The following is a 12,913-nucleotide window of genomic DNA, read 5'->3' as shown; positions in this document are numbered from 1 at the left end:
AGAAAGTCACTGCGATAAGCAAATGATATAGAAGATTATCAACGGTACGGTGTGCAACTTTATATCTTCTTCGAATTATGAGTGTGTATGTGCGTATGTGAATGTGGTTTCAAACGGCAAAGGCACCAGTTTTAAGTTTGCATCTGTATTTACAAAAAATTAGAGAAGAAAACTGATACGATACGCACGGTAGGCAGATGAGACCTCTTTTAATGTACTCAGAAATATAAGTCTCCGCATCATTCAAACAGTTAACGTCTGTATGATAAGTTCTTCCAGTCTCAAGTTTGACGCAACCGACTCAAGTGTATGTATTCATTCTGCATGTCTATCAGAGTGTGATTTGATAATTTTTAAAAAACGTTCCCAACTCTCGTCTGAAGAGATAAACCATAGATCCATATATTGATGGGATACTTGATTACAAATAAAATATCATTCGATTCATGTTTTGGGTTTGTACGAAATGACAATAGCTAGTTTAAAAAATTTCCATGGAAATGGTGAACTCTTGAAAATGTTCTTCACTTTAACCTAGAACATATTGAAACCATGTACATTCAGTACAATGACAAATTTGAAAGAAACTCAGCGGTCTGACTCATAAATATAATTTCTTCTTTAAACTACATTTCTCGGTTTCAAACTTTGTTAAACTGGGTTAAACTAAAACCCTGACGGCAATTTTTGGATATTTCAACCGAACACTTGGTGCCACTAAATTACATTGCCAGGAAGTTGTCGAAACAACTCCATTTCATATATTTCATTTCTTTCAATCGATATCAAAAATCATACGAATGTTATTCGAATTGGTCATTTCGTTATCAGTTTACAAAATGTTTCATTTTTGAATGAACGGTTATGTCCTTCCAATGAAATAGAACCAATTCAACTTCCAATTTGAATTAAATTCTCACTAGATGGCTTTGCGTGTCTTCTAATCTGGTCAATGAATTTGAATAGGTGCTGGTAAAAAACCCAGTAAATTAATTGAAAAGCGGTAGCAAAAAAAATATATTGATTTTTGGTGCTGCTCTCAAGAGACAGCGAATTTCGATGCTCAAAACAAATTTTGTAATCTTTTGGTAGAAAAACAAACAATCACAAAGTGTGTTTATTCAAAGCGAATTTTATATGCGTTCAAAGTATTGGAATCACATTCCCTTGTTTAATCACATTCCCTTGTAGTGTAAACATTGATTCCTCGGTAAATTCAAATTCCTTGGAAAATTCGAAAGTGAATGTGGCCACGATGCAAATCACTGAAACCATGGACGACATGGTTAGTTGTACACCATGCGTTGCTAGCGTCATGCTATTGCTAGTGTTTATATTACGACAATGTTTGTATTTTTTTCGTTTCTCTTTCGCTGAATGAGTTCCGAGAAAGGAAGACATAAAATATCATTACGAATTCGATGAAGCTACGTTTGAAATTAAAGTGAGACTCAAGAACAACGATTCGATGTTCATGTTTCTCTTTCAATCTTTTAACTACTTCGCATTTGTGAGAGTACTGTGGTGTATGTGTTTTGTGACGAGTGGACTAAAAACGGCCGAATGTTGTTTTGTTTTTATTAACTTACGGATGTCAAACATTATTCGAGTGAGTCTATTATTGAGTACGAAAACGTGAAGACGATAGCGCTTATAGGCACCGCGGGAAAAAACCATTTTGTGCTGAAATATAATGGTAAGTAACATTCAAGCAAAATAATAGATAAAATCCAAAAAGGACGTATTTTAACAATAAAATCTCTTTCTTTTTTAGATTGAATTGTTTTAAAATGAATTCAAAGCTATTGAATCATTTTGAAGGAAGGCGAGAGCTGGCTGCTATTGTACATACATTAACCGACAAATATGATACAAACGTGTTGAAATTATTGTGTGTTATGGATTATTGGCTCGATAAATCGGAAATGTACGAAAAAATCACAAAGGTACCAAAATTGCTGCCGAAATTGCTTCAATTGCATTCAGTAGAATCATTCAAGTACTTCAGCTATAGATTACCAGACGAAGCTATGCGCGCACAGGTCGGTGAAAAATTGTTATTGTGTGGACGGTGTGATTTGGTCGCTCCATATTTAATTGTACTGGAGCATTTGGCAATCAGCCACAACCTACATGTAAATGTCAATGTATGCATGTGGTGCAAAAAACGAGAATTTCGAGCGCATGCCAATTTAGATGAGTGCTACACCAATTATGTAGCCAAACAATTATGCGGCAACACCACTTATTCTGACATTATTGTCGATTTTTACGAAATGTTAAGAAAACTGGCCAAAGAACTGAAGGTAAACGTCATACACAGGAAAACATACAAAAATGCATATGGTCACACGAAACGCAAAGAAATTCTTTCGAACGATTATGACATCGACCCAAATATTATTTATTATACACCAAAACACAGACCACACAAAGGCTTTGACATCAACGTACTGGAAAAATTATTTATCGAAGCAGTTAAACATTTTTCCATTGATTTGAAAGTGAACGAAACATTGGTATCGACGTCAGCCATTTTGAATTCGACCAACATGGCTCAAACGACATCAACAACGATAGTGAGAGCGCCAGCAACATCAACATCAACCTTGAATCTCCGGCCGTTATCGATTACGTTGAACATAAATCCTTTTCAAGTGATCACTGGTGCTATTGCCGAAAATGTAGAAAACCAACGAACCGAATCGCTACCAATAACCACTCATATGCAAATGCCATCTGCGTCAAATCTGGTATCAGAGTTGATGTTTGGTACCTTCATCGGATCGATCTTGAAAAACATTCGAGATGAAACGTTGCGTAACAGTGCCGAATCAGAAATACGAAGCATCGTTCACAAATATGTTCTCATGGATTTTAATAGGCAATTAGATTCCTAACATGATAAGCGTCATTCAACACATCGTTTGACCTTATTATTATGTTTTGCAAAATTTTCTTTTAATTGAACACATTTTTTTCATCATTTCATCTTGACATTTTTTTTTTCATTAACATTGAATTAAATCTGAAACTGGATTTAAAAATGAATTTGAATTAAAGAACACAAAATAAAATTGTGCGGGCGTTTTTCTTCCAAATTTTTTTTTGTTATATTTTAATGGAGGTTTGTAATTAATTCATTTGAATTTGTCGTGAATCGAAGTTTCCTTCATAAAGAACAGTTTCTGTGCAGTTTCAAACATGAAAAACGTTTATTGCGGTTCATATTCGAGCACACAAAATAATCTTACATCCTTTCAACAAAAAAACACAAATATAAGCTTAAAATTGAATTGATTAATTTACACCAGATGCCGCTGCATACCTTCCAATCCGAATATTACTTGAAATATTCAGCTTAAAGTTCGTATCAATTCATATTGTATAATAAAAAATTTCATTATTAATTTCAAAAGTAAATTTTCCATTCACGTGTCGATATCGTATCGCAATCATTTGTCAATTTGATTCAATAAAAATGAAACGCATTTTCTATGCGATTTGTGACGCATGTTAAATATTATAACGAGAAAAAAAAACTAGACAAAGGAATGTATACTCACACACAAACGTTGTGAAATAATATTCAGTCAGTTGGTCGCGTGAGTTCTGACACATGAGCACGATGGTGTTGTGACAGACCGAATTTAAGAAATTTCTCTCTTTCTCTCTAGTTCGTTGTGTGGCTGTATGTATTTGCAAAAAAAAGAAGAATTGATTGTTGATTCAGCGCTCACTTCACAGCGCACAGAAAATGGCCGAAAAGCTGCAGAGAAAAATTTTTTTTGTTGAGAATTGTCTTGTTTCAATCACACAGTATTGTTCATAATTTTATATAGGTGGTTCAGTTTTGATTTATCGCCTGCGAAATAAAAACCGTAAACGATAGCATCGATTGAAACGCGAAAAAAACGAGAATAAACAGTGTTTCGATGGCTATTTATTGAGTTTTTTTTATGGATTAAAGTTTCGTGTTCGAAATTCGATTTGCAACCTCACCAAGAATTTTTTTTCCTTTCTTTTCGTGTGATTTTCTCTGTATTCATTCAAGTGTGAGTGAATATTTTTTGTTGTTATTGACCAATTGAAGTGCATATAGGAAGAAAGAATTCGTGTTAAGAAGTTATTTTTTTTTCCTGATTACTGATTTGGAGTTTTTAAAATGTGCGCATCGTTCTACATACATCGTCACATTTGCAAGACATAGAAATAAAAATTGTTATGGGAATATGATTGTGGTCGATTTTAATATAGAAAAAACTTCAAAGCATAAAACTATATACAACACACCAATTAATAGTTGAACATCTCGCTGTGCAGTGTGGAAAATAAGAGTTTAGACAAGAATGAAAATCTTTTTTTCCTTCAATTTCACGGTGGAATTTTTTATATAGTGTAAACGAAGTGCATTATTACAGAATTGATTTGGCTTTAAGAAGAAGAAGTGTTTTGTTGCACCGTTTCAAATAAGTCTGATGAAATTTCTTCTTGTGCAGTGAATAATACACATTGAAAGAATCGAAATAAAAGTCAGTTTGCAACAACACAGAATAATTAACGCAATACAGACGAAAAACATATATCTTCATTGAATGTTTGTATTTTCGTTTCTATTTTAATAATAATTCACGACGATTTATATACGCTATAAAAATACGATAAATACATTCTGAAATTCAATATTTTAGTTTCGATTCAGTTTGAACATATTTTCGATCGGTTCGATATACTCTCTCTCTCTATCTCTCTCTGTTTCTACCCTGTGCCTCGTGTATGTGTCTGAGTGTGTTTGTGTATTAAGTTTGTTTGCTTAAATAATACAATAATTTTTATTTTGTTCTTCTTTATTTGGTTTGGCTAAAGTGCAATTTGCCAAAAAAAGAATAGATAAAAGAAGAAGAAGAAGAAAAAACGAAGTTTTGTAATTTTGTGTTCAACGCAATATTAAGTGAGATAGGCTGAATCACGAAAACCCCAATCTGAAATCGAATTAAAAGTTGAATACCATACATACAACAAAAGGGTAAAACTGTGAATAAAAAGAAGAAGAAGAAGAAGAACCCATCAAGAAGAGAGAAAAAAACGAATTCGATAAAGAGAAAAAAAGAAGAAAAAAAATCGAAAACGAAAAACATTGCACAAAAATCATAGAACACATACATAAATATAAACGTAAATTACGTCCACACACATGCAAATACATTGACGTACAAGTACACATGCAAAAAAACGGATTCAGTTCAGTGCTCATTCAGTGTGTCATTGTTGTTGGTGCGAGTGTATTTATGTGTGTGAGAGATAGTCTCGAAACAGTCACAAACAGTAACCGTATACAGTGAGAGTGAGTGAAAGAGAGCGCGCGATAGAGACAGTGAAAAACGTCATATTTCGTCACACAGCGACTGAGTTCACATCGATATAGTGTGAGAAAGAGAGAACCCAAAGAGTGTGTATCTGTGTTAATAATATTGTTCGTGAGTGTGTGTTGAAGCGCAATACGGTTCGTCATTCTGTGTAGACAAGCATTTCAGCTGACATAAAAAAAGAAGCAGAACGAGAGAAATAAAAAACGAAACACACAAGTAAACGACAACAACAAAAAAACCTACTAGCAAGCGTTGAAGCCAAACTATGTCTTCTTCGCAAACCAATGCAACAGCAGTAAATCATCATCATCATCAACATCGAAATAATAATAAAGCCAATGCAAAAGTCGTACAGAAAACGACTAGCGAAAGTCTCCGGTTATCAATGAATAGCAATTGTATTGACGGTGGTAATGTGGTGGCAAATGGAAATACAAACAGCAGTAGTGGTTTAACTACAAACGTTGTCGGTTCAATATTGAATTCAGCCCAACATCAACAAATTGTTTTACCCCCATCATCAGCAACGCTATTAATGACAAACAATGGAAAATTTCAAACAAATTCCAGTGCAACAACGGCAGCCTACGTAAATTTGCCCGATATTAATATGGATTTGAAACCAAAAACATCATCATATCAAATCACATCGATAACAGTTGGTACGAGAACGAGTGCCGATGAAGATTCAGCTGACGATTTAGACGAATCTCATACGACAGACGAAAATAGCCGAATCACCGATATGGAAAATGAAACGCCTAGCTATTCAGAAGACTCAAATATGTATTCAAAAGACGACGTATTTGCAACGGCATATGCGCACGGTATTCCAATTATGCAGAACAATATGTCAGCTGATCTAACAAATTGTGTGAATAGTGGTAGTCAAGTTGGTGGTAAGAAATTGCCAACGGACGTTCGTGTTAATTGTGTTACGACCGCCACCGTGGATAAAAACAAAGGTGTCGAAATAAAAGGTAGTGAACGTTTTAAGGTTGTCAAAATCGAAAGTATTGAACCGTTTAAACGTGGCCGCTGGACGTGCATGGATTATTTGGATCAATCGGCGAAACAAGTGCAAATGAATTTTGGTGGTAATGGTAAAACGGTTGCAACGAATGACAGTGGCGTTGTGCTTACCGAAACATATTCAGATGCAACGACAACAACAAAACAAAAGAAACAAGGCAAAACGGTACAAACGGATATTTTGCCAAATCAAAATCAAAATACGGTGCCAGCCGCTGCTCATTTAATTTCTGGCCAAAGTGCACCGTGTGCAGCAACACCGAACATAACGAATGAAAATACGTCACCGGGTCAAACATTGCAACAACCATTGCAAAATAATTTTGTTGTGAATAATCAAAATATTCAGGCAGCGCCTGTTCTACAACAACCAAATAATTTGCAACAAGAAGTTCACCAACAACAACAACAACAACAGCCACCACAACAGCAACAGCCACAACAGCAACAGCCACAACAGCAACAGCCACAACAGCCACAACAGCAGCAACCGCAGCAACAACAACAGCCACAACAACATCAAACACAACCTGTGAACTCTTTTCATCACCCAGTCGGTGCACATAATGTGCAACAAGGCCAAAGCCTACCACCCCAAATAATGTCACATGTAATACCTCAAATGCAACAAAATCATCAAATCCAAGGCACACAAAACGCTGTACCACATCAAATGGCTGTTTCACATGGACAATTACCAAACTTCCAACAGCAACAACAACAACCGCCACCACAGCAACAGCAACAACAATATTCAAATACGTCAATGGGCGGCAGTCAAAGTGCCCACAATACACAAACAATTCCAATGCAACAAATTCACGAAATTCATCAATACCAACAACAATATCAAAATAATCTACAAAATCAACAGCAACAAGCTGCCCAGCAATACTATAGCCAAATAGCCACAGCCGATAACACAAACAATGTATACCAAAAGCAGTCTCAACCATTGCAACAACAACAACAACAGCAGCAACCACAATATCCAGCGCAAATGCAACAATTCTCTGGTCAATACCAACAGGTAATTAGAAATTCTTTCTTCGGTCTCTTCGACATTTTTGTTATTCTCTTATTTGAATTATAGAGCATGAGAAGTGTGAATGTTTTAAGTACGTGCCCATGTACGTTATTCAATATCGATTGTAGATGAATTTGTTTGTTTCGTGCGCATATTTTTTGTTGACTAGTATTTTCTTCTCGTGACCCTGAATATGTTCTACGTTTCAATTTTGTTTCTATCTTCATTTCATGTCCAAACAGCAAATCCCAACAAATCAACAACAATTTCAATCACAACCGGCCATGCCAACGGCCCAACAAATGCAAATGCAAACACAACAGCCACAAGTTAGCTATCCACATGGTCAAACTCTACCAGCAAATGCATTGCAGGGAATTGTAACGACTGGAACTCATATGGCTGGTCTTCCCATCACATCACAAATACCCCCGACAATGGTGAATGTGTCACATCAACAAGCTATGAGCATGGGCCATTTACCAAACAACATTGAACTGAATATGAATATGCCGCCGTCTGGAATGAATCCAATGGCTGTCAATCACTCTGGATTTATTCCACAGCAGGTAAAACACTCTTATCTCTTGTTTACACTCAATTTCACTCGAATCGACTTGGATATGACTTTTACTCTTTTTTACCTTTGTATATACCGTGTATCTTAAATTTTACCACTTTTTTTCTTCTTCAATTTCATTCGCACACAAAAAAACAGCAGCCCGTTCCACATTCACAGCAACAAGCCCAAATGCATTCACAGCCAGCGTCCGTTAGCAGTTCAATGCATATTCAGCCAACAAATCAAAGTTATGCAAACCAAAATCAAACGATAAACGCCAGTAACGTTGCTGCCGTGCCATATTCGATAGCAATGCAAGCAACGCATGATACAAGCGTCTTGCAACAGGCAACCAGTCAAATGAATAATGTAAATCTTCAGACGAATTATGCGAACTCAACAACGATACCCACACAACCCACGACAATTGTTCAACAAACCCAACCCGTTCTAGTGCAACCAATTCAAGCAACAGTCGTTACAAATCCGAACCGAAATAATGTGATATACAGTGAAGCAGGTGAGTTTATTGTCATTTTCTATGTTTCTATTTTGTACATTCATACATTTAGTACGCGAAATGGAACGAAGCGCGTAGAACTTACGTCTGTATACAAATTTATATTTGATTCAAAAATATATATTTACATATGTGTGTGTGTTTCTTTATTTTTCGTTGCAGGAACAGCTGCGCAAAATCTAAGTAACGTGATTACATCGTCTTCATCGACAATTGCGCCAGTTGTAAGCAACGCGAACAATGTAAATGCGAATATATCGGTCGCGAATGCGAATACGAACAATGACCCAGACACGGTTTCTGTTGATGGACCAACAAAAATGCCAGTAGTCAACGCAACTGCAGCAGCCACCGATGACGGGCAATCGGTCGACGAGAGTGAAAGGTGAGACACATTATTTTCTTTTCGTTTAAATCCATTATTTCTTTCTCATTTCTTCTCCGTCATTCGTTTTGCACGAAAATGACAAAGACTTTCTAAACACGTGATTTCGAATCTGAGAAAATTAACCTTCAGCAACAGAAAATTTGCAAAATTGTTTACTTTTTTTTTTGCACAATTATGACAACATGTACATGCCAATCCAATGCCATTCATTTGACCATCAACTTATTATTCGAAAGTAATGGCACGCTAACGCTTCGTTTAAACATCTATTGAAAGTTAACTCTTCATTCACTTGACAATTGAAAGTTTAATTTTGTTGTAAAACAAAATAAACGATTTCTTCGATATACAATCTAGATTTTGTTTCATGGTTTTTTGTTGGCCTTTTGCTGGCATATTTCATTCTTTGATTTTGTTCAAAAGGAAACTGAATACAACTTCCTTTCCATTTCTATTGATATGATAAAAAACGAATTCACAACCGGACATTTTTCAAGCGCTACATATCTACTTAAGGGGCATCCATTCAGTTTTGCAGGAAACACGCATAGTCGATGAAAAAAAGCGGCGTAGAAAAAAGAATGAAAAAAAGACTGATATAACAAAGAGAGAAATATTGTTTGTGTATATTTTGCATATTTTAAAAAAATATCGAGATTTCAATGTACTATTGCGTTTACGCTTGACAAACAAGCGATTTTCATAAGGTGCGCGCACCGATAAAAATAGTCTAAACAATACATAAATACAGATATGAAAACGAACCAAGACATATATCAAATGTCTCTGTCACTCTATGGCGCACTCTTGATTTACTCTCTTCCTTCTGTTACATGCTTTGTGTATGCTCTGTCTTCCTTTTTTTGTGCGAGCCTAGCCAAACGATAAAATACAACAATTGTTGCACATTATATATATAGAGTGTATCGCTTTAAATAGACATAACAAAGCAATGGATTTCATTTCATGTGCGATTAATAATAGAAATTCTACATCTAATCTCCGTCCAGTTAAAATAAAACATTTATCTCTGTACTATAATTACAAATTGAGACTGTGATGAGATAAAGCAATTTGAAGTTTGCATACGGGCGACACAGAATAAAGTTCAAGTTCCCTGGTGTGTTGGAAAAATAAAATTAATGAAGTCCGAGCTTCTAATTAAAGACTAGAAAAGTAGCGAAAATCCAATCCTTTTGAGACGAACAGAGAGCAATGCTTTGAATCATTTTGAATTAGAAATCCTGTTAATATAATTTGGATGGAGTAGACGCTGAGCTCAATGCTTTATACACATTGTAATTTAAATTAGCGTACGACTAAAAGCAGCGAGTCAGAATGTGAAATAAACAAAATAAACACGAAAACAAGCGCACATGTAGCAATCGATTAAACTAGAAACAAGGTTGATCGATTTATATATTTATTCTGTCTTATGTAATCATAAATAAATTGCACAGAAAAAAAACCCAAAAATTGAAATTTGTAATAAAATCACCGCCACACACATAAAAAAAAGCACATGCCAAAAAGCATAACATTTTATTAACTTTGAGTCATTTTATCGGAGAATCGGTTGAATTGATAGAAAAAGAGAGATTGAGGGACGAAGAGAGGCGATTCTTTGTTTATTTCATCGCTCATCAAACTCGATCGGTTGCCGTGCCTACCATGCACGATACATCTCCATACAGATAGACATCGAGTAAAATAGTCATGCATTTTGTCATTCCATTTAATTCGCCTCGAAATCTGTTGTTTGTGTTACCGTCAGATCAATAGTTATTTGCTCTCCTAATACGTACTACGTAGTATGCACACAATATTCCGACGTTTGTTTTGTTGTTGTTAATTAATAATGATTGTTTTTTATTTTTTTCAAGCAACTTTCTAGTCTTTGAGAAAAGACAAATAATAATAGCATTTATGATTACGGTAAAAGAAATAAAAAAAATGTGCTTGATTTGTTTTCTTTCGATTTGCATACATTGCAAACGACACAAATGGCATTGATATCGATTAACTATATAGCGAATGACGGCGAACAAGTAATGCAATCTCTGTGTGTGTTGTTTTTCTCTCTATTAGTACGGTGGCTGCTACTGCACAAACTTAGCGGTACAATATGATACGAACAACCAGCAGCACCAGCAGCATAAACGTTGTTTGTTTGTATATCAGTGTCGTTTGTACTAACGTCGTGTATTCATACCGAAACGAAAAATGTGCGCCGCACAATTGAAATGAATTTGTATGATATTATTGCATGATTGCTTTCTTCCTATAATGGTTCAAGGTCAAGTCAAAACAAAATAAAATCAAACGAAAAAAAGGATCGTTTTGTTATTATTATCAACATAAATGTTGATGATGCTGTTTTGCTCTGGTTACACATTTTCACACGAAAATGAGTGTCGTGAAAATTCGCTATAGCTATGTCGCCGTTGAAAGTTTAGAGACAAAACATATTGTCGAATATTTCTCAAAATACTTTGGAGACCACAACAACATATGTGTGTGTGTTTGTTACCGCACATCTCATTCGAATGTGATGCAGTCTTGGTGATATAAAAGGTGCTGTTCGATGTTGCTGCCTGTGCCACGACGTATGAATATAATATGAAGACAACGAAGTTACAAAATACCATTTCATGCAAGAATATTGAGCATGGGGTGTGGTCAAAATATATGTGCGATGTATAAATAAATCGTCTATATATACATGTCTGTTCATCTTATTTTATTTTTTATACTTCAATATGCACATCATTTACACAATTTTGACGAATTGTGATTGCATCCATACACATTTCTTATAAATAAAAATGAAAAATATCCCTTATCGAGCGTTGTTGAATGATCGAGACAACGGGATAATGAGACGCGTGAAAAATTCCATCTCTGACATAAATACATTCGAATGTCACAAGCAAATATGCGAAATAATAAAGAACAAACAACGGATATGGCATTCGTGCATTGAATATAAGCTATCAATTTTGGGGCCTGCCATTTCAATGCAAACGTTAAGCAATAACAACCGACCGAATAAAATTAAACAGTGTCGTTTTAATCGACAATGATATGCACACGCTTTAAGTAAAGAATGAAAAAAAACCGCAAACCAGAATTGGAAGTGTAAAGAGAGGGACAGAGAGAGCGAAACAAACTAAGTGCGAAAAGAGAGTCGTGTTAATGACCTTTACTTTGTTACTTTATTGCTTGTTGCTCGTTTAGTCGACAACACACAACGATCTTTACCTATAGTCCAAATTGTTCGCGCTCACGCTCATGATATATCAACACTGTCCGTGTGTGTGTTTGTGTGCAACAAAAAAAATATTTGTTGGTTTCTGAATTGCGGTTGCTTTTGAAATGTTCATTGAATTTAACACTTCGTGATGTATGCTTTCCATTATGTGACCCGACTTATATATTAGATACATGTCATGTATTATGAAAAAGACGTTCAATATAAAAGTTAAAATTTATCGCACGAAAATTTCTATAATGCCAAAAAAGAAATAGTACTTTTACAATTTGAACTTTGTGTGGATTGGTTGTGCACGCTTTTTAATAGGTCGTCGATAGAATAATTCCAAACATTTGTCAGCTCGTATGTACGTGTTCTAATTTTTTTTTTCATCATTTACAAAGACGTATGTACATTATTCTATCTTCTAGATAACTACGTCATATCCATAGCATTACATATACGTGAATGTATATAGCCATAGTTACGTAAATTCAATATTTCTCATCGATCTCATTATAAATATTGTTTTTTTTTTTTTTTAATCGCAAATTCAAATTCTGGTTGTTTTCTTTTTTAATCTACAAAACAGTTTGTGTGTTTTTCCACCACTTGAAAAAAGTTTTAATTTCTTGGGCGAACATGCAGGCGAACTGAATACGATTATAAACGGCACGCATTACCAACAAACCTTGAAAATTTTCATCATTAAATTCACAATTTTCTCTTCAAATTCAAGTATTTATGGTTGTTTGCAAATTC

The 12,913-nt window shown here is 35.0% G+C and overlaps 1 protein-coding gene across 4 annotated transcripts in view; it reads left to right on the top strand.

The window, feature by feature from the left end:
* Positions 1 to 3,779: 3,779 nt before the first annotated feature.
* The window catches only part of LOC116338029 (protein bunched, class 2/F/G isoform-like), an 87,937-nt gene continuing 78,803 nt past the window's right edge, over positions 3,780 to 12,913 (top strand). For 2 of the 4 annotated variants that reach the window (XM_031763062.1, XM_031763061.1), the window contains exons 1-4: positions 3,782 to 7,431; positions 7,671 to 7,997; positions 8,147 to 8,510; positions 8,673 to 8,895. In XM_031763062.1, the coding sequence (XP_031618922.1) occupies positions 5,635 to 7,431; positions 7,671 to 7,997; positions 8,147 to 8,510; positions 8,673 to 8,895 (2,711 nt within the window). In that variant the 5' untranslated portion in view covers positions 3,782 to 5,634. Of the gene's footprint in view, positions 7,432 to 7,670; positions 7,998 to 8,146; positions 8,511 to 8,672; positions 8,896 to 12,913 lie in introns of all 4 variants that reach the window. The other 2 variants (XM_031763063.1, XM_031763064.1) reach the window with 2 other exon arrangements.

Source organism: Contarinia nasturtii, unplaced genomic scaffold, assembly GCF_009176525.2.
Source record: "Contarinia nasturtii isolate CC-2019 unplaced genomic scaffold, AAFC_CNas_1.1 Cnas_scaffold_350, whole genome shotgun sequence".
Taxonomy (NCBI): domain Eukaryota; kingdom Metazoa; phylum Arthropoda; class Insecta; order Diptera; family Cecidomyiidae; genus Contarinia; species Contarinia nasturtii.
The sequence above is the reverse complement of the archived record's forward strand: the minus strand, read 5'-3'. Positions and strand labels throughout refer to the sequence as shown.